The sequence below is a fragment of the Rhinopithecus bieti genome, unplaced genomic scaffold (assembly GCF_001698545.2).
Source record: "Rhinopithecus bieti isolate Rb0 unplaced genomic scaffold, ASM169854v2 scaffold_17862, whole genome shotgun sequence".
NCBI classification, from domain to species: Eukaryota; Metazoa; Chordata; class Mammalia; order Primates; family Cercopithecidae; genus Rhinopithecus; species Rhinopithecus bieti.
In genome coordinates, this window is record NW_016808877.1 from 174,221 (window position 1) to 196,112 (window position 21,892).

The 21,892-nt window shown below is 51.1% G+C and overlaps 1 protein-coding gene across 1 annotated transcript in view; it reads right to left on the bottom strand.

Moving 5' to 3' along the window:
* The window catches only part of ADGRD1 (adhesion G protein-coupled receptor D1), a 162,329-nt gene that overhangs the window by 23,612 nt on the left and 116,825 nt on the right, over window positions 1–21,892 (bottom strand). Inside the window, exons 12-15 of the mRNA XM_017887671.1 lie at window positions 14,123–14,226; window positions 13,183–13,294; window positions 10,439–10,592; window positions 589–655 (exon numbers count right to left, since the gene is read on the bottom strand). Coding sequence (XP_017743160.1) covers window positions 589–655; window positions 10,439–10,592; window positions 13,183–13,294; window positions 14,123–14,226 — 437 coding nt within the window. The remainder of the gene's footprint in view (window positions 1–588; window positions 656–10,438; window positions 10,593–13,182; window positions 13,295–14,122; window positions 14,227–21,892) is intronic.

Here is a 21,892-nt window from a genome sequence, read left to right on the forward strand (position 1 = left end):
CCCACAGCACCATCCCATCCTCTTCCTGACACAACTGTGGACCCATGAGCTGCATTTCAAGTGGCAACAGGAGATACTGGATATCATAAGGTCCATTCCCTACTATCCAAGCAACGGGACCGTCGAGACCACCTGCCTGGCACACAGCAGGCCCCATGCACTCCAACATGCAGGTACCTGCCCCGCTGTCAGTTACTGGGCACACAGTCTGCACGGTGCCCTTGCTGACCACCCCAAGAAAGGGTGAAAGGGTCACAATTCAGCCTCCATGGATGACCAGAGCTGTGTCTGAGAAGACCACATGGGTGAAAAATTTCAAGCAGAAACTCCTGCAGCCCCCCTGCTCTTCCTGGAGGCACTCTGTACTCTCTGTTGCTAGTTCTAAGACCCAAAAATGTCCAGAGCACAGCTGGGTTGTTTCTCCCTCTCCCTGGACCACGACTTTCTCACTGCCTGGGCTTGCGGGAGCCAGCTTTGCACAGCACCCCTGCACCCAGAACCGCACAGGCAGGCAAGAGCCACGGGGCTCCTCACCACAACCGGTTCCACGGAACGCCTGCCAAAAGCAAGGCAAAGCCCTGCACTCACTTGTTGCTTGTTCCGTAACTGTCCATGGCAAACGACAGTGAAATGATGCAGATCAGAAGAGGAAAACCTGCAGAAGATCAGAGAATATCATGTTCACTTGCTCCAGTTTTCTTCCCTCCCTCCCTCCTCCCCGCTCCCTCCCTTCCTTTCTTCATTCCTTGTACACCTGATATATGTATACAGAGGGGGAACTATGTGCTACTTGCCAGGACACAGAACAGCCCCTATCCTCAAAGAACTTTTAGTCTAAACAAAGGAATAACACACACTCACACTCATACTATGTTCACACTTATGTACTAGACAAGAAGTGTATGAGTCTTCATCAAAACAAACCATGTGGGTGAGATGTGGCGTTGTGACTGGCAGGAAGGGAAGCTCAGCTTGGTCTATCTAGACCTGTGGTTCTCAACCAGGGCCAAGGTGGCCCCACAAGAGACAACTGGCAATGGCTTAAAGTCATCTAGGGTTGTCATAAGGGGATAGAATCAGGCAGGCAGAGGCCAGGGCTCCTGCTAAACACCCTACAAGAGTCACCCAGCCCAAGTATCCACAGTGTTGGTTGAGAAGTCCTGTTCTAGAGCAGCAGGGAAAAGGTGGGAGATCAGCTGGGACTAAAGGGACACTGGATATGGCTGACTTTGCCACGCACACAGTCCACATTCCTATAGTATTTGAGCCTATAATTTCCTTAGGGAACCCATCACACTCCATCTTTCCATGAGGTCCAGGTGGGCTGGTTCCTTCCTGGCTCTGAGGCATGTGACCCAGGACTGGCTGACTGGAACATCGAATTCCCCAGCCACAGCTATTGGTTCAAAGACGAACATGTGACCCTGGCTGGCCCAGTGAGACTCAATCAAGGGCTTTCTTCAAAACTGTGGAGAAGAAACTCTCTTTTCCACCGAGCGAGCCCCTAAGAGGATAAGGATGTCAGTGAGCTTGGGGTCCAGGCGGGCATTTTGGCACCACGAGAGATTACGTGGCTCCAACACACAGGAGATCAGATCTGAGAGATGGAAAAAGAAGACAAAATCTTGATTATATTACTTAAGCTCAAGGATCAAGCCATATCTGAAGTCCAACATCTTGGAACTTTTTTGTTATATGAGCCATTACATTCCCTTTTTGCCTTAGCCAGTTCAAGTTGGATTTCTATTACTTGAAACTGAGTGTGACAAATTAAATGTGTTTAATATTTGACAAAGCCAAGTGAGACTTTTGGGGGTGGTGATAGAAGGGAGGTCCATGAATGAGGTAGAAAGCATCTGGATCACAGCAGTCCCCAGAGCTTCGTCATTCTGCAACGAAAACACTCTATGGTCAAACTACTTTTAGAAACTCACCTAACCCAAATCTGAACTGGCCTCTACTTTCACTTTTAAAGTGCAGAGGTTTTGTGTGCTAATGTGTCTCATGACTCTCCAAAAGGAAGATCGCATTGCAGCACTTCTCAAGCTCAGCCATCCATGGAATTTGTCTGGAAACATGGCTCTGCCTCCACATGCACCTGTGAGCTTTGAAACAGATCCTGCACGAATGGGAATCTGTTTCTGAAAAGAACACACTTCTGGTTACTCAGAAAGTGGGGCATCGTCCACGGGGCCTGCTCTGGTGCAGCCATCCTGAGCACAGTAGTCTCTGTCCTCTGCTCCCTCTGCCGGGAAGGATGGGAGAGAGATGGAGAGACTCTGTCCTCTGCTCCCTCTGCCGGGAAAGATGGGAGAGAGATAGAGAGACTGCAAAGGACCAGCTCCTTACTCCACCCCAAACCTTTTCCACAGGAGGATGCTCAAGAGAAGCAGCTCCTGGCACATCTCGGATTCCTGGGATAGCAGCGCGGGGGATGGAAGCCCACGAAGAGCATGTGGCTCTCTGCCTCAGTAGCTGAGGTCACACAGGTTCTTGGAGATTTCTGCTCCAGAGGAAGGAGCAGGAGGGAAGGTGGCTCCTGGCACCCACCCCCGGCTCTAGCACCCGCCCGAGTGCCTCCAGGCCACAGGCCTCCAGTGCCCTCTGCGGGCAGAGTACACACCGTGCCTGCCCTTCCAAATGTCAGGGTTTGGATTTTAAGTTAATTACCCTGGAAAGACATTTCCTGAATAGCCTTGTCTCTGAAATACTTTGTTTTAAATGTCATAAGGATTTACATGCATTACAGAATGTCTGGGCAATAAAGTTGTCCAGAAGGAGACGAGGTGGCCTCTGTGGAAGAGGTGCACAGTTGGGGCCCAGCAGTGACTGTGGGCCTTTGTCATCTGGTCACGCTGAGTTTCCCTATGTGAGCTCCGCTGCCATTTCTTCCCTGCATCGACCCCTGCGTCCGGCAGAGGCCGAGCCACGAGCAAGGACAAAGGATCTGTCTGAGAACAGGGTGGGCCCCGCCGTCTGCTTCCTCCAAAATGAGCTGCGGAAGCTATGAAGTCTGCGTGAGTGAGTTTGTGGGGCTTTTTAAGAAGAAAACATTCCTAAGTGGGAGGATAAGGAGAGGGGCAGTAGGATGGAGAAGGCAGTGAGTGGGAAGAGCGTGGCTTTGGGGCCAGATGACACCTCGTTCTATTCCTGGGGCTGCCCGGGACCAGCTGTGCAGCTGCAAGGAACCAGCTGAAATTCTGTGCTCAGACCGTGGGAACGGAGTGAGTGCCTTCATCATTAGGACGTGAGGATGACATACGCTGTCTCTGAACCATGAGCCCCTCGATGATGAAGCTAATCCTGCAATAATCTCTATCATCAACCAGCTCAGACCTCACCCCTTTCCCACCACTGCTGTCGTCTGAAACTCTCACGCAGTAACCCGGGCAGACCTGGAACGTGCTTCTGCCGACAACTGAAGTCCCTCTGGCCCTGTCATCAGAGGCATTTACTTTGTGTGCTTCTCTTTGCAACATGGTGACCTTTAGAGGGACCAGACAGGTGCTGTCCTTGGCATCTGCCCCTAAGATTCAGGGGCAGGTGAGGAGCATGTGTTGAGAGATTAACCGAGGTGGGTGAAGCGAAGGCCTGGGAGGACAGGCATAGGGGCAAGGTGTCCTGACAGATGGGGTGGAGGGAGACAATACCAAGAAACTGTGGAAGTCACTGGTGCCACCTATTTCCAGATGCCCCACATGTGGGCATAGGGGAGGTCCACACTCCTGCCCCTTGGGGCTCTTGAGGCCATGGGGCTGGCTCTGGGCACTGAGTTGTGTACAGAAGCGACACGTGTCTTATGGGCTGAGCACATGATTTCCAGTGCAGTGTCCTCTCTGACCCCTTCCCTTGCACAGCATCCAGCAATGGCTTGAGGTGGTGCCTTCTCCATCTGCCTGGGCTCTTCACTGTCCACCACCACTAGCCACCGTGGACCTGTCACGTGCACAGGAAAATGACATTTGTTCTTTGAAACCAAGGAGGGATGGAAGCTGTTTGTTATCGCAGCCTTGCCAGCCTGCCCTGACTGATCCCCCTCCTGTGATCATGGCATTATGCAATCTCCCTGGAATGAAAATGCAGCTTCAGAGAAAGAGGGGCCTGGAACTAAGATGAAGTTTTGTCCCCAGAGGAACAGGAGTTCACAAAAGAAACTAAGTTGCAATAAAGAAAAATAAAACGAGTTACATTCCCTTCACCTCTGAGTGTGCAATCAGAGTTTCTTGTCTGCTTCAGTGACGTGTAAATTCTCCAATGCTTGTCACTCTGCTCTCCTGGCTTCCTTGTGGGCTCCTTGAGGACAGAGGTTATCTGTCCCTCCCTTCAGAGTTCCTAGCACAAGTCTAGTAGTCAACAACACCTTAAGGTAAGGTGTGGATCTGATGCCCCCACCACCCCACCTCAGCTTCAGAACAGTCTCTAGGTTTCCAAAAAATAATATTGCTCAAAAACTAGAGTAAGGCCAGGGTGAAATCTGCAGGAAGAAGCCACTCTCCCAGGGGCTCCCCCCGCCATGCTCTGGGTGGGCCTCCAGCTCCTTCATTAAAAACTGAAGGTCGAGAGAGCCCAACTGCCTGCAGACCCCCCGACTTCAGCTTGTAGCCAGCTCCAGTCCATTTGGAATGAAAGACACAGTTCTTAGGCTCCTGATGAAATTAATTAAGGGAAAGCTGACAGGGAGATAGATGGAGGTTGCAGGACTCACAGAACCAGCCAGCGCTCCATTTGCAGAGAACTGTGTCAGGGACTACAAGCTCAGTCTCCTCCTGGGGCCGCACTGGTATCAGAAAACACACAGTTCCAGTCACTGTTGTCAAGGAGGAATATAAACTCAGGGCATCAGATCTCCTCATTTTTCAAAAGAACTTTGTAATCTTGTGTGAAATCCCTCAATCTTAAAATATTGGCAAATATTTCATTTTTTCCCTTTAGTATTGTGCAGATCAAATAAAACATCCTTCCAGGCTAGACTGGTTTAGATTCTCTGTCTGTCACACACGCACCCCAACCCTATCCCATCGGCGACATAGACAGCCCCATACAGAGATTCCTCTCACTCTAGCAACAAATCCTACACTTTTCGTTCACCCCAGCTGTCTCTTCTGTGGCTTATGGAGAGTGTCTGTGTGCACGCACACATGCACATATGCCTCTAGATTACATGACTGTATCCATAAAGAAACTATAATAAACTATAGATGGTTGGCTGTAAATCATCCTCTAAATCCTCCCTGATGAGGTCAGATATCATCGGAAGGAGCAGCTCTCCTCTCTGGGGCATCACAGAGGCCTGAAGAAGCAGGTCACTCGCGACCTGGAGGGAGGGCAGAGGACACTGGCCTCAGGACGAGTGTGTGCAAAAGCATCCTCGTGATGATACTGCATGAGCAGCGAGACAGGACAGAGGACATCCGTGTGACTGCGGGAGCTCCCTGCATGACCAGCAGCAGTCTGGAAGTGGCTGCCCAAGTGGCCTCTTCAGTCTCCCCAGGGAGCCATGAGGGGAGCACAATTTATCTCCACTTAATCCTCAAATAAATTACATTTGCCAACTCAAAGCACAAAGTAAGCCTGTTTACCTGCTACTTGCATAACGAAGACTGTGAAAATTAAATGTATTCGAAACAAGCAGCAGGTTCCTCATGTCTGGTCAATGTTCCACAACAACTGTGAGAATGCTGAGTGTCAACGCACAGCCCGGCCCACAGCTCCAGTGCCCACTGGGACTCCTTGGGATGGGCAAGGGCAAAGCTCAGCAAGGAAGCCTCGTCACTGGGGAGCGGACTCCCAGAGTGACAGCCAAAGCCGCTCAGCGGACCCCTCCCCAGAGTGACAGCACGAGCCGCTCAGCGGACCCCTCCCCAGAGTGACAGCACGAGCCGCTCAGCGGACCCCTCCCCAGAGTGACAGCACGAGCCGCTCAGCGGACCCCTCCCCAGAGTGACAGCACGAGCCGCTCAGCGGACCCCTCCCCAGAGTGACAGCACGAGCCGCTCAGCAGACCCCTCCCCAGAGACAGCTATCGCTGAAAAAAAAGTTTTTAAAAACATAATCATTTAAAGTCTCTTGCACATTTTCCTAAGGGTATAGAGCAAATTAAGAAAAATTGGCTCAAGAAAATCTACTAAATCTTGTTAAGAAGACTGAGTCTGTGGCACTTCAGCCAAAACCTGCTTCCCTGCCCAGCTTGGTGTGACAGAGGCTCTGCTCCAAGTAGGTGTGGGCAAGAGACAGGGCTCCACTCCCTCCAGCTCCCAGTCCAGGGCTGTGGTATGTCTCCAGGCTGGGGGAGGTGGAGAAGGCTGCCCGCATTTCTCATTCCCCCAAACTTTGTGCTCTAGAAGCTCTAGTCCAGGTAAAAGCAGCTGAAAGGTTGGGACTCCCTTCCTCCTCCAACTCATAGTATGCAGGGTCTGTCCAGGTGTGGCAGGCTCGGAACCCTGGGGCCTCACTGCCCCCATCTCTGTTGACTCATAGGGCAGAGGTTCTACACTGGGAGAGACAAGCTCGGAAGATCTGAAGCCATTTCCCCCACCCAGTGCCCTGCATGAGAGGCAGACATGTCACTCCACAAAAAGTGGACCACTGTCCTTGCCTGCAGCTCCAGAGCAGTACCTCAGGAATTCTTCCCAGGAAAAGAAGCCACCCATTAGGTTAGAGAACTCCAAAGTGCTCCCCATGGGAACCGATTTGAAACAGAGTGGAGAAGTTCAAGCCTAATGTAGTCTGGGGAAGAATGGAGCCTTTGCAGTAGGGAATGAAGAGGAAGCTGGTGGCTCCATGACAACACCAAGATAACCATATTCCGGCTGGTTTACGGGAGAGAGCCAGGGAAGAGACAGCTAAGAAGAGCCTTCCTGGGGTCAGAACAAACCTCAAACACTGGCCTCAAAAATTCCCCTACAAAGGGGCCTGGAGTTAATTAGATCAAGCTGTAAAGCAGCATGTGCCCCAAGCTATTGTTGGAAACAACAGAGCCATAGTCTGGCAATTAGTGGAACCTAACAGATGGTGTTATACAAACATAAGTAGAGAGCTTGAGAGACAGGCCACGGAAAGAGACAGCAGTGCCCTGCTAAAACCACTGTCATCCCAGGGTGACTGCACATGCCTGAGACTGTCCTCTGGGGAGTGACCTCAGAGGACTCACACCATCACACCACAAGGGAAACAGACCTTGTTAAATAGTCCAACCAAGTTACTAAACAAATAAATAAGCAAGCAGGGAGAAGCCACCGAAGGAGGGAATCTGTATCAAGGGTGGCTACAATGTATCATCTAAGATGACAAGTCTTCAACAAAAACCTATGAGATATACAAAGAAACCAGAAAGTGTGACACATACATGGGAAAAATCTAGGCAAGAGAAACTGCCTGTGAGAAGGCTCAGTTGTCATATTTATCAAAAAAAAAAAGACTTCAAAGCAATCATTATAAATATGTTCAAAGAACTAAATGAAACTATCGTTGAAAAAGTAAAGGACTGCATAACGACCCTGTCTCATCAAACACAGAATAGCAATAAAGAGATCACAATTCTAAAAAAGGAACCAAATGGAAATTCTGGAGTTGAAAAGTATAATCACGGAAATGTTAAAACTCCACTAGAGGGGCTCCAAAATAGATCCAAACTGACAGAAGAATCAGTGAACTTGAAGAGAGACAAAGAAAGATTACGAAATTTGAAGAACAAAGAAAAAAAAGAACGAAGAAAAATCAAGGGTCTCTGAGAAATGTGGAACACCATGAAGCACACCAACCATTCATAACGGGAGTATTAGAAAGAGAGGAGAGAGACAAAGGAAGACAAAATGTATTTCAATAAATAATGGCTGAAATGTTCCCAAATTGGATGAAGATAATTAATCTAAGAAGCTCAATAAACACCAAAACGTGGGCCAGGCATGGTGGCTCACGCCTGTAATCCCAGCCCTTTGGGAGGCTGGAGTGGGCGGACTGCTTGTGCCCAGAAGTTCAGGACCAGCCTGGACAACATGGAGGAACTCTGTCTCTCCAAAAATACAAAAATGAGCCAGGCATGGTGACATGTAACTGTGGTCCCAGCTACTCAAGAGGGTGAGGTGGAAGCATCGCCTGAGGCTGGGAGGCGGAGGTTGCAGTGAGCGCCGCCACTGCACTCCAGCCTGGGTGACTGAAACCCTGTCACAAAAAGAAAAAAAAAAAAAAAGGTAAACACAATGAGATATACACCCAGTCACATCAGAGTGAAAGTGCTGAAAGACAAATAGGAAGAGGAAGTCTTGAAAGAATCAACAGAAAAACAATTCTTCAAATACAAGGGGCCCCAGTAAGATTAAGTCTTGACTTATCATGAGAGACAACAGAGCCAGAAGGCAGTGAGATGACGTAATCAAAGAACGAAAAGCAAGAAAGAATCTTATATCTGGAAAAACTACTTTTTAAAAATGAAGATGAAATAAAGGCATTTCCAGATAAACAACAACTAAATCTGTTGCTAGCAGACATGCCTTACAAGAAATAACAAAGAAAGTTCTCCAGGCTGAAAGCAAATGACCCCAAAAAGTAATCTTAACACACATAGAAACATATATACACATAGCAAGCAACAACACCAGATGGAAACTCAAATTCACAGGAAAAAAATACAGAGACCCAGAAATAGGAAATAAGAAGGTTAATATAACTCTATAAATATATACTTGCTCTCCTTTTATCCCAGCTTCTTTAAAAGATACAAGATTAAAGTAACAGTTATAAAAGTGTATTATTGAATTGTGCCTTATACAAATGTAGTATGTATAACAATAACCACAGAACAAAAGGAAGAGAGAATATGCCTATATAAAAATAATCTTTGTATCTTGTAATTTAGTATAAATTTGGAATAGATTCTAATATGCTAAGATGTATATAGCAAGCATTAGGTCAATCGCTAGGAAAATAACCAAAGGAAGTGAAAAAATCATTAAGAGAATTCAAGTGTTACACTAGGAAATATTCACTTAATTCAACAGAAAGAAGTAAAGGAAGAATACACAAAACAGACAGTAAACACAGAGAAAACCAAGAGAAAAACTGTTGATGTGAAGTCGCCATATAGATCATAACATTACATGTGAAAGGATTAAATGACCCAGCCAAAAGGCAGAAATTGACAGACAATTTTTAAAAATCCAATTGTATTCTGTTTACAGGAGATATGCCTTAGGTTCAAAGATACAAATAAGTAGAAAGTAAAAGGATGGAAAATATATATACTCTGCAAACAGCAACTGCAAGAAAGCTGGAGTGGCTCTACTAATCATATGGGACAAACAGACTTTAAAACAAAACAGAAGGAGATGAAGAGATGTTTTATCAATGTAAAAGGGTTGATTCGTCAGAAAGACGTAAGTATAAACACATATGTACCTAAAAACAGAACCCTAAGCGACAGGAAACAACATCAACAAACTGAAGGGAGAAATAGACAATACAACAAATGGTGACTTCAATACTTCAGTAATGGACAGAACACCTAGAAAAAGATCAGGGAGGAGACAGAAGACTTGAACAACACTATAAACCAACTTAGGCCTAACACGTATCTGGAGGCCACTCCATCCAACAGCAGAATACACATTCTTCTCAAGGGCATATGGAACACTTTCCAGGATAGATACTTGCTAAGACATAAAGCAAACCTTCATACAGTTAAAAGGACTGAAATCATACAAAATATGCTGTCTTTCCACAATGAAATAAAATTAGACATCAATAACAGAAAAAAGCGAGAAACTCGCGAATATGCGCAAATTAACACAATCATCAATGGGCCAAATAAAAATTAAACAAACTTGAAAATACTTCGAGATGAATTTAAAACGAAGGCACAAATGAAATATACAGGATGCAGTTAAAGCAGTGGGAAGAAGAAAATATATCAGTATCATGCCTATATTAAAAAAGAAAATCTCAACTCAGTAACCTCAACTTTCACTTCAACACACTGGAAAACAAGAAGAAACTAAAGCCAAAATAAGCAGAAGAAAGGAAAGAATGAAGATTAAAGCAGAAATTAAAGAAACATATAATAGAAAAACAAAAAAGAAAATCAAACGAAAAGTTGGTTCTTTGAAAAGATCACCAAAATTGATAAATCAAGTCAGGAAGGTTGGAAATGTTTCCAAGTGATGTGGAATTTTTGCCTTTGATTAGCCAGTGGATTCTCCTTTCTAGCTGGGTCTCTAGGAGGCGCCAAGAAGCATATGAAGATGAAAGCACATCTGACTTTCCCTATCCCATCCTATCAAACCCCATTTCCACCTCCCCCCATCCCCACCTGCCCCTTCTGTCCCCACTTCCACCTGTCTCATCCTGTCCTGCCTGCCCCATCCCCACCTATCTCTTCCTGTCCCTCCTGCCCTCTCTTCCTGTCCCTCCTGCCCTGCCATCCCACCTGCCCTGCCCCACCTACCCCATCCCATCCCATAGTAGTAACGGTGCTTGCTGTCCTCCGACCCAAAGACCTTGATCACCATGCTGTAGAGGTGCAGCCCTTCCACCAGCATCCATGCGAAGGCACTCAGGAAGAAGTAGTGTAGGAGCACAGCCATCACCCGGCAGGGGGTCTAGGATTTAACCAGAGATGGGAGGTGAGACAGCCCAGGGTGGGCCCTGGGCGTGGCTATGGTCCCAGCCTCCCAGTATCTGTGGCCTGGGGGGTCTTTTGGTCATGTGACCACATTTCTTCCCAGGGTATCTTCCTGTTGCTCAGGCCCAGGGATTTGGGTGCACCACGTGACTCATGGCTAGCCAATCACAGTACCATGTTGTCCCCAGGGATGGTGATTGTTTCAGGAGAGGGCACAGGACTCAGGCCCAACCAATCAGCAAAACTATCCATTCCTTGCAACAGGATTGGCTCAGGGATGGGCACATGACTCACCTGGTCCAATCAGGGTGGATACTGGGGCTAAGATGGGGACTATGGAAGAGTTTCCCTCCCCTCAAGTGAGGACTGGAACAGGGAACTTTGGAAGCCATGTGGCTCCCAGGGAGGTGTGGAGCCTGCTGCCTGCCATGTGGCTGAACCCTAGATGCTGAGACTTCTAGTTCTAACTAAATTGACTGCAGCTTCCAAGTTGTAGTTACCCAGAACTGAAAGGGGCTCAGACAACCATGCTGCTCCACAGGCTTCCCCTCAATAGGGCTCAGGGACAGACAGGCAGGGCCTTGGGAACCTCTTCATTCCTCCCCTGTGGCCCAGAGGCCCCAGGTGCCCAGGACGGAGAGAGGCAGGCCCTGAACTGTGCAGCCTCAGATCCTCCTGGGGCTCCACCCCTCTGCTCCCCGTGAGTCCAGGTGCTGGGAACAGCCAGGGCTTGTCCCTTAGCTCTAGATAAAAGTCCAGGGAACCAGAGCCCAGGAAGGAACACAAGCCAAGGACCCCAGGACAATCCAGCTCTGCTGGTGCTCCAAGTTGTGTCCTTCAGATGTGCCCAAGTCAGTTCTCAGAGAAGGAATGTATGAGCCACTAAATGTGTTTCTTGTCATCATGATCTGTTACATATAGATAAAAAATAAGACACACCTATTATTTTTGTTGGCTCAGTGACCCCTGGCCCTGTGTCTTCCAGGACCAGCTGCCCCTTTCCCTTGGGGAGCAGCCCCTCCCTACCCAAGAGGCTCGGGTGGGACCAACCACTACAATCATCCTCTCCCATCTGGCACAAAGGTTTACCCTGTAGGCACACCCCTCAAACAGGACCAATCGGAGCCCTTCCCTGGGATTCAGACACAGGTCTCTGGGAGAGCGGGACCAATCAGAGCCCTTCCCTGGGATTCAGAGACAGGTCTCTGGGAGAGCAGGACCAATCAGAGCCCTTCCCTGGGATTCAGAGACAGGTCTCTGGGAGAGCAGGACCAATCAGAGCCCTTCCCTGGGATTCAGAGACAGGGTTCTGGAGGACAGATGCTCTCCCAGTCCCCTAGGGCCACCAGCTGGGATTATAGACACCTGGAGCTGCTGCAGACCTGCCTCCCCTCCTGCTGCCAGCACACAGTGGGACCTCGCTCCCCAGCGTGGACTTGGACAGGCAGCGTCAGCATCACCTGAATGATTGATAGAAATACAGTATTCTGGGCCCCACCCACAGCTCCTGAACCAAAATCTGCACTGTAAGGAATCCTCGCGTGATGGTTCACACCGGAGCCTGAGAAGCATCCAGCGGGAGAGCATGAGGCCACTGCACACCCTGTCTATTTCACGGTGCATCCAGGAACTTCGCGGATGCTCCCATGAGTCCAAGGTGGGGTGCCCTGTGAGGGAGATGCCTGCTGCCACAGGAAGGCGGGTCCGTCCATAGCAGCAGCCCTAGGACATGCATGGGGACAAAGGGCTCCGCTGGGCAGTGAGGAGAGGCTCTGCTGATCCGCCAGGCATGGGGTAAAGCGTTCATCTTCTGTTGGCCAATCCTGATTGCACCCTAAGACCCCAGGCTTATCCTGCTGGGTTCCTAAGAGCTTCTGCCAGAACCAGCTCCCTTTTTCCTCCCACACATGGAGCAGGCAGCCCTCTGTTTTTCTCTTCCATCAGCTGGTTTACAAGCCCACATCACTCTGCTGCTGGGTCACTTCAGAGTCTCAGCTCTTTGACTTCTGTGAGGTCTAAGACTTCCTAGGGCCCCAGAGAACCCCCAACTCCATGCAAAGAGCAGGGAAAGGTGGCATCTAGGTCTGCAGGTCTGCTTCGCTGAGCAGAGGTGGCACAACTGTTTGCTGTCCAGCACCTGATGAAGCGCACGGCCTGCAGCTGACAAGAGTCCTGGTCTGCCCACACCAGGCCGTCAGCTTGGCCAAGGCCTGTAAGCCCTGTGCCCCAATTCCTTTATCTGTAGGCGGGGAGGATGACAGGCTGCTTAGGGGGTGAGATGGCTTTGCAGATACAAGCCCTTGTCACCGTGCCTTGCGCGTAGCTGATGCTAGGCAGTGTGAGTGGGTGGCGACAGCGGCAGCTTTACCCAAGGCTGGCGTGCAGCAGAGGAACCAGCTCGTGCATGTCGCGGTCTCTGCTTCCCCCGAAAAACCACAGCCCTGGTTGTCTGGTGAGATAGGGTCTGAAATTTGAGTGGAAAAAGCTAGCAGGAGAAGGTGCCACCCAGTGACATCTGAGGAGGCAGGGGAAGGACAGCACAGGAACAAGGAGCTGCGCCCACTCACCGTGCCCGGCTCAAGGTGGAAGCTAATGAGCAGCAGGACCTGGGCCACCAGCACAGCGAAGGACAGGTTGGCGTGGATGTGGTAGCGCTGGTTCCGGATGGTGCTCACGGAGCTGAGGACAGAAGCAGGGTATGAGGCCCGGGCCCTGCACCGACCCAGTCCCCCAGGCTCAGCTCCATGGCCCACAAAGTCCCTGTATCCATTTCTCCAAGAGCAGCCAGAGGGCTGCTGTCACTCCCTGCTGTGGACCCTCAGTGGCTCCCTATTGCTCTTGGATCTGATCCCAGCTCCTTGCATGCCCACCCAGCCCTACACAGTCTGATCCTGGGCCGTGGCTCTGCCCTGACTCAGTTCTTTTCTTTCCCAACTCATGTTCCTGCTTCTTAAAGTCCCAGCTTATTCCAGCTGTGGGGCCTTTGCATAGCTGTTCCCATGCGGTAAACCCTCTCCCCAGTCCCTGCATGGTGGCCTGAATGTCTCCCTCAGCATAAGCTTCCTGACCACTGCTGGGACCCAGCTGCACCCCTCCCTCTCTGCCCTGCTGCCTCGTGGCGTGATCACCGTGAAGACGTTTGTTCTCGCTTTTGTTTACTTGGTTATTGTCCAGTCCCCATTCAAGCATGTTCTCATCTCTCTTGGGCACAGTCAGGCCCTCAAAGCCGACCACACGCCTGTGCTGAGGAACGTGGGAGCCAGAATGAATGTCTGAACTGAGGGGGGCTGAGGTGTCCCCAGGCCCATGGCCATCTCCTTTTGCCTGGCTTGGGTTCCACCAGAATTCCTGTGCCTGGGCTGGGGGCCTTTCCAGACCTTTCCAGCTTAGCTAAGCCTGGTGCTCTTACCTCCACAGCCCCTCCCCTCTCCCGTCTCATCCATCTTGAGATCTGGGGTGCAGGCAGGGGCTGAGGGGCTGTTGGGTGGATTAGAAAAGGGGACTCACGACAGCACGGCGAAGGTGACCAGCGTGGCTACCAGGCAGAGCACGGAGAGGGAGCAGCCCACGTAGCTGATAGATGACAGCGCCACCTGGTGTCCGCGTGCAAGCTGCGGGGAGCAGAGTAGAGGCGTCAGCAGCTGGCCCAGCCACCCCATCGGAGCCTGAAGCTGCAGAGGGCCCAGGCAGGTGCACAGCTGGTCCTGTGTGAGCGTGGTGCTGACCACCAAGCCCTGCCTCCCAGCCCAAATGTCTGTTGCTGCCACCTACAGAGGCTGATGCTACAACTACAGGGGGTTGCAGCCCTGGTTCTGTGCGTGCATGTCCAGTGCCCTGAGGTCCCCTACAGATCACTCAGGCTCCCTCAGCCATGGTCTGCAGACTGCGGCTGACGGGCTCGGCCAGGCGCTGAGTGTCCTGTCTACACTGCAATACACCGGGCTGTAGACAAAGAGTCAGCCCTGGAGCCAGACCTCCCGGGTTCAAGTCCTAGCTGGGCCATGTCCTGGCTGACAATCTGGGACATGTGACACTCAGTTGTGAAATGAAAATAATGCCCGCTCTCCACTCCCAGTGGCCACAAGGACTCCATGAATTTACACACATCAAGTGCTGCAGCAGCTAGGGAAGAGCCGGTTACCGCCCCGGCCCGAGGCCGCGACCCTCCCAGTGCCAGCACAATGGCTGCCACCTGCACGCTGTGGGCCTCAGGAAAGCTCTCTGAATGGACGCGGTGGTGATCTCCAGCACCCGCGTCTGCAAGGTCCCAACACCTTGAGGGAATGAGGCAGAGCAAAACACACCTAGGGATCGAGCGGCTGCAGAGCCACAAAGGATCGAACCGAAGCCGCAGTTCACCAACTGCACAATCCAGACGGCGCTCCCTCGGTTCCCAAGTCGGGGCCTCAAGCTCAGACACGTGTGACCCTGGGCTCTAGGAGGCTCCGGGCTCCTAAGCCACAGGCCTAGAAGAGCAGCCTCCCAGCTGCTCACGTGCAGGAGGGCGCCACGTGCTTCCTCCTGTGGTCCATGGCTCTTGTCAGAGACCCAGCTGAAGCCTGAAGCCTGCATTGCTGTCCCCGTCGGGCACAGAAACCCCAGTCCCCAGACCCGTGTCTCCCATCCTCCGAGACCCCTGCTTCCGGCTTCCTCCCATGGCATGGGGGTAGGGGGAGTCTAAATGCCTTCTCCCCTGATCACCAGGACAAAGGAACAAAAGGAGGCCACTCTGAGTGCATAAGGAGCTGTTGGCAATGACAGAGGAGACACTGCAGGCCCAGGGGACCCCAGTTCAAGGTGAGGCAGGCAGTGTCCTGGACCTCAGGGAGCAACCTGGGGCCAGGGGGCCATGGGAAGCCTGAACACTCAGCAAGCACTGCCTTCAACTGTGATTGACAGGGAGTGGGCTCACGCCCGAGGGGCTGCAGACGTGCTAGATTCCTGGATGCGTGGGGCTGGGGTAGGGGCAACCTGGACCCCGCAGCCTGGGCCTCCCCTTTTAGCAGGAGCTCACTTTCACCCTGCAGGCCCTGGTATCCTCTCTGGGGTCCAGTGCTTGCGGGAGACGGGGCTTTGGCCGGGCCCCTATCAAGAGTGAAGCAGCTGTTGCCATGACACCAGCAGCATTTCCCCTGGAGGGGCTCTTTTGTGCTCTCGGGCTCAGGGACAAGGCAGAGAGGCTGAGGGCTGGGCAGAGCCACCTGTGCCCAATGCCGGCTCAAGCCTCAGCAGGCAAGGACCTGGGCACAAGTTCCGATTTCCCGGGGCTGGACTTCCCTCTCCACGGACATCGTGGCTATAATGGGAAAGGTGGACACTGCGTGGCCAGGACCAGGGAGATGGAAGAATTCCCCTTCTAGGTTCATGATGCCTGAGGGTGAGAGGGGACTTTGGAGAAACGGGGCCCCCTGTCCCCTCAGGAGAACGGCTGCGGTTTCTTGTTCTTGCCTCTGGTTATTGCAAAATCATCCGGTTAGGGGTGGGAGAGCTCCACTACTCCTTCTCCCATGGATAAACCTTTTTCCTTCACCTCCTGGGTCTGGCCTCCCATATTTGAGAAGACCTTCAGGCTGCTGATCTCTGCCTCCTGGGACTCACAGCCACGCCCGTGGGCTTCCCTGCAGCAGGTACCACGATGTTCCCTGGGTGTGTACCTCCATCTCGGCTTCCCCTGACCCTTGTGGGCTCTCTTACAACTGGGCTGGAAGAACTCAAGGTGGAGACTTTGGTGAACTCACACCGACTCTGCCCAGAGCCCACTCCCTATCCCTGCCTGGCAACACCCAGTGCACCTGGGACGCTGTGGGTGAACAGGGGCCTCCCGGAGGCTCGGGGCTGCCCAGTGCTGCCCATCTCTGCTCCACCAGGTGGGAGCTGAGGTCACAGGCGTCTTCTGCCGGCAGAAGGGGCCTTATGGGAGGGGAAGGCACTCCTCAGTCACCTGCTGAGTATGTTTGGCAAAACAAGTTCCTCAACAGGCGACACTGCCAGTGCCTTCCCACCACAGCATTTTCGGCAATGGAAACAAACATCTCCATCTGCAGATGGACGGGCCAAGAGCTATTCCCATTAATCGCAGAGCCACAGTGGGTGAAGGGAACTACATTTCTAGGCCACATTCCCCACGCTCCGCGTGTGACACACTAGTTTCTGCATGACATTGTTAGTAAATCCCATGAAATTATGTTTCTGGTTTCAGATAAGTTTGGAAAACACTCCATTCTCTGCACCGCTTAGAAGACGTTTTGGATGAATATAAAGCCACTTAAGAGTTCTGAGGATTCCGCAGGTAAAAAAAAAATTAAAAAAAAAAAAACACCTGTTTAGCTATGTTTAACTTGGCATTTCTTAAACTCTTTGGAGGAGGAAGGGAAAAGACCCAATGACAACAACAGAGATGTGATTTAAGAAGTGCTGTTTTAGAGGAAGTGAGATTTTTCAGAAACTAAGAATAAAACCAAATAAACTAAGAATAAAACCAAACACAGGACACACTGACATTGTACTGGATATGCAATCTTTCTTTGCTGTCTCCTAAGGCAACAGAAAAGTCTTGTCCCTCACACTGATCTCTGCCTAGAGATGGAAGGAAGGGTCAGTTACAAAAGTTTTGGTCCTCAGCAGAGGAAGTGGTTCTTGGAAACAAACATCCACCTCTGCAGCAGTCACCAAACTGAATTCAGTTAAAAACCAATGGAGGACAGGCGCAGTGGCTCATGCCTGTAATCCCAGCACTTTGGGAGGCCATGGCAGGCAGATCACCTGAGGTGAGGAGTTTGAAACCAGCCTGGCCAACATGGTGAAACGCTGTCTCTACTAAAAATACAAAAATTAGCCAGATGTGGTGGCCCACACCTGTAATCCCAGCTATTCAGGAGGCAGAGGCAGGAGAATCACTTGAACCCAGGAGGTGAAGGTTGCAGTGAGCCAAAATCATGCCACTGCACTCCAGTCCGGGCAACACAGCCAGACTCCATCTCAAAAAAAAAAAAAAGAAAGAAAGAAAGAAAAAGAAAAACCAATGGAAACACTGCTAGTGAAGGAAGGAAAGCAGTGGTGTCCAAAAGCCTGCCTGGCCCACTGCCCTGGGAAGCCCCCCCAAGAGATGCATCCCACACAGGTCTCCACCCCACAAGGCCCTGGCTCCTCCCCACTCCTGAGCATCTCTGCTCTAGCCAAGTTATCTCACGTCCCACCAGAGGGATGCATGTCACTCTCGGACACCGCGGCTGCATTTCATGGGGTTCACCTCTCCCCCAGGGACATGGGAAGCTCTGAGGATGCAGTCCACTTAGGGAAGCTTCTCCTACCTCATCTCGCAGCTCTGAAAACAGCAGTGAGCACTACTGGGCACAATGGTAACCAGAGGGATTTGCTGAAGGCGTCAGGGGAGAAAGAGCCCTCATATCTACCCATCTGACTCTGCCACTGATTCAACAGATTTCCTAAACCTACATCACTGATTAGTATCTTTTAAATTGAGAAAATAAAGTTATAGCTCATCTATTTGCAAATGCAGTGAGGTTCCAGCAGGCTGACATGAGAGTTCGCTGCACACTGGGCTGCAGTTGTCAGTCAACTCTCTAAAACATCTCCATTCTTGGCCACCCATTCTACTGGGAGTTTCCTACAAATGGGAGCCTAGCCCTAGCCCCAGACCCACACCTACCCACTTATGCTGTAAGCCTTCCAACCATATTATCAATCAACCTTATTGCCAACTAACCACACCATCAACCAACCCATTGTCAATCAACCCACCATCAACCAACCCATCATCAATCAACCTTACCATTAACCAAGCCTACCATCAACCAACCTTACAATCAAACGATGCAACCCAACCAACTCAATCTGGGACTATAAACCAACTCCACCATCAACCCAATCCACCATGCAACCAACCTTAACATTCAACCAACTCATTCAACCAACCTTCAGAACTAATCTGCACCCAACCAAACAGCATCATGAACCCAACCTTACCATCAACAACCATCAGTCACCAAACCTATCAACCAACTGCCACCATCAATCAACCTGACCATCAACCAAACAGACCATCAGCCCAACCTTACCATCAACCAACTTGCTCATCAACCAACTCCACCATCAAACCACCTTACCATCACCAGCCCATCATCAACCAACCCATCCATCAAACCAACTCCACCATCAACCAACCTTACCATCAACCAACCCATCATCAACCAATCCATCATCAACCCAGCCTGACCAATCAACCAACCCATCATCAACCAACTCCGCCATCAACCAACTGACCATCAACCAACCATCATCAACTCCACCATCAACCACTGACCATCAAACCAAACCAACCACTGAACCAACCATTACCATCAACCAACCCATCATCAACCAATCTAATCCAGCAATGACATCCCAAACCCAACCAATCAACCAACCTTACCTTCAAGTAAAATTCCGACTATCAACCAACTCTACCATCAAACTGAACCCCAATTTTCCATCAACCAAACTCATCATAAACTTGACATTCAACCAAACCCACTATCAACTAACCTAACCATTAACCAACCCATTAACCAAATGCATCATAAACCGACCTATCAATCAACCTGATTATCAATCAAACCCATCGTCAACCAACTTTACCTTTAGCCAATCCTACCCTCAACCAACCTACCGTCAACCAACCCTATCTTCAACCAACCTTACCACCAGCAAACCTTACCATCAACCAACCCCACCATGAACCAACCCCATCATCAATCAAGTTTCTTTACCATTTTATCAAACCCACCCAAAGGCAGCATCATGCCAGGCACAATGGGGAACACTAAAAAGAAAGACATATGGCTCTTCCCTTGAACAGAGCTAATAGCCTGACCATACAGCCTTGAAATGATTGTAAGAAACACAAGGCCAGATATATTGGAGGGTCACATTTTACATGGTGCTTGAGTTTTAAGGTGAGCCCACAGGTAAAAATGATAGATGATCAAAATGACCTTTGAAAACTCCTGAGATCCCCCATAAACTGGAGTCTCCATGGCTTTTGCATGTAACATCATACATTATTCTTCCACACAATGGTCTGAATAATGAGGCAGACTTCAGGAGGGATCAAGAAGAAACAGCATGCACACGTCAGGGTCTGCAAACCTCTCTGCTTCAACACAGCTTTCAAGTCCACAGAGTGGCAATCTAGGTGATCCTGAGAGTGGCTCACTCCCTTCTCTTTACTACAGGCACATTCTAGTTGTAACACACATTCAGCCACGGATTTGTCGTTGCATTACTTAACCCTGCAACCCATGTTAAACGTTAACTCCACCACTACCTGCACGTGGCCTGAGGAAATTGGAAGGGAGGGAGGGTGATCTGAGGGAGGGGGAGAGAAATACTGAGTGGGTGTTAGGAGGCAGAGAGCTTCACACAGGCCTCAATGCTTGGGCAGGAACCTGACAGACAGGACAGGACACAGCCTTCTAGACCAGAGTGATGTGAGCTCTGACAGTAAGTTCCATGAAGACAGGTCGATTGTCTTGTTTAATTCTGAATCCCCAGGGCCTGAGAGAGGATCTGGCAAACTCTAGGCATCATGGAGAACCACAGAAGAGTAGTTGGAAATGACAGAAACTAGGCACCTGCTGCTTGAAGGCATCGAATCCTCGGAGCAAGCCTGTGAGTGGACAGCATGGTTTCCCTTTACAGATGAGGACACTGAGGCAGCCGCAGTTAAGTGACTGCCCATCACCATACAGCTGGCAAGAGGCAGGGCTGGGGTTGACCCTTGATGGTCCCTGCTTCAGCAGCAAGCATGTATTCAGCACCTACTGTGTGCCAGGCATGGAAGTCTCATCGCAGTGGGGAAGTGGGTAATGAACAAAGACGTGGATGTGTAAACGTGATTAACACCTAAGGCTGCCAGTGCCGTGTTGATGAGGCTGTGATGGAAACGCACAGGGGCGGTGGCAGAGGTGACTGCAGAGGGACAGAGGGATGGTAGCCCTTACACAGCTATGATCTGAGAAAGGCCCTGACCCAGGCCCTTCCCTCTCCCTTGGAGCACCTACCTCCGAGTCCTGCTGGCTTCTCAGCCACGACACGGCCATCTGTCCCAATCCTCTTTCTGACTGATTTCTAGAGCCCCTGCCTTGATCTCTTTGGACTCCTGGGCTTCCCTGGTCTCCCCACAGCATCAGCCCCATCCTCTACCAAGTCCCTCCTGGCTTGGGCTCCGCTGTACACTGGAGCCTTGTCCCTCAAGGCTTACCCCCTCCACGGTGCCTGAGACTCAGACTCAACCCTCCATCACCCCCCACGGCTTCTGAGGCCCTGCATGCTCCAGCCCCAGCCCGTGCCTCTGATCTGCCTCCATCCACCCTCTCTCTCCCTTCATCATGGGAAAGCAAGACCCTCCCCGATAGTTCAGTAGAGGGGACTGGACATGGGGAGCTGGTTATGAAGGTAAGGGAAGCCCTGAAAAAGCAGAGAAGGCAGTGAGGCAGCCCAGACAGCGGCCACCACAGAAGGACAGCGGGAGAGGGGACGGCAGCAGAGCCAGGCCGGGCCACCAGCAGAAGCTGGAACCAGAATAGCCTGCCCAGGTGAGGCTGGCGTGGGGGTGCAGGGAAGGGTCTGTACGCAGGGGCTGGAACCACAGGGGGACGCCCATGCCAGCAGGGGCCCAGGCAGGAGGCTGGCCCCTTTGCCCACCCCAGCACCACCATCTCTTCTTGGTTGGACTTGGCAGGAAGCCAAAGCACTAGAGCAGGAGCCGAGGGCAAAGCGGAGGATGGGGTTCCCGCGGCACAAGAGCAGAACCCCCGGGCTGGGTCCCACACTCCACCCTCACACCAGCCCTTGAACACCCCCAGCTTTTGACGCCCCACCCTGTTCCCAGCCAGGCTGGGCTTCTCCCTTGTCTCTGGTCCCTCAAGCAGGCTGGGTCACCCAGGCTCTCACGGGGCTTGTTTTCTTCTTTGTGTGCTCTCCTTCTCTCTGTGCCTGGTGGGCTGCACTTCCTGCCCTCGGCTCCCTGGACAGCACGAGCGACCAGGCCCTGGCGGATCTGTGACTGCAGGTATCCCTGGTTTGGCGGCCGTCCCTGGCCATAGGCAGCTGTAGTGTGTGCCAGCAGCATGCAGCCAGCCTCCTCCTGGGCTGGGTCCAGTTGCTGGCACATTACACGTCCACTGATGGAAATGAGCCAATAGCCCGGGGACAGGTGGAAATGAGCTGCTTGGCCACTTGAGGGGTGCTGCGGGATGGGAGAGGACTGGCCACAGG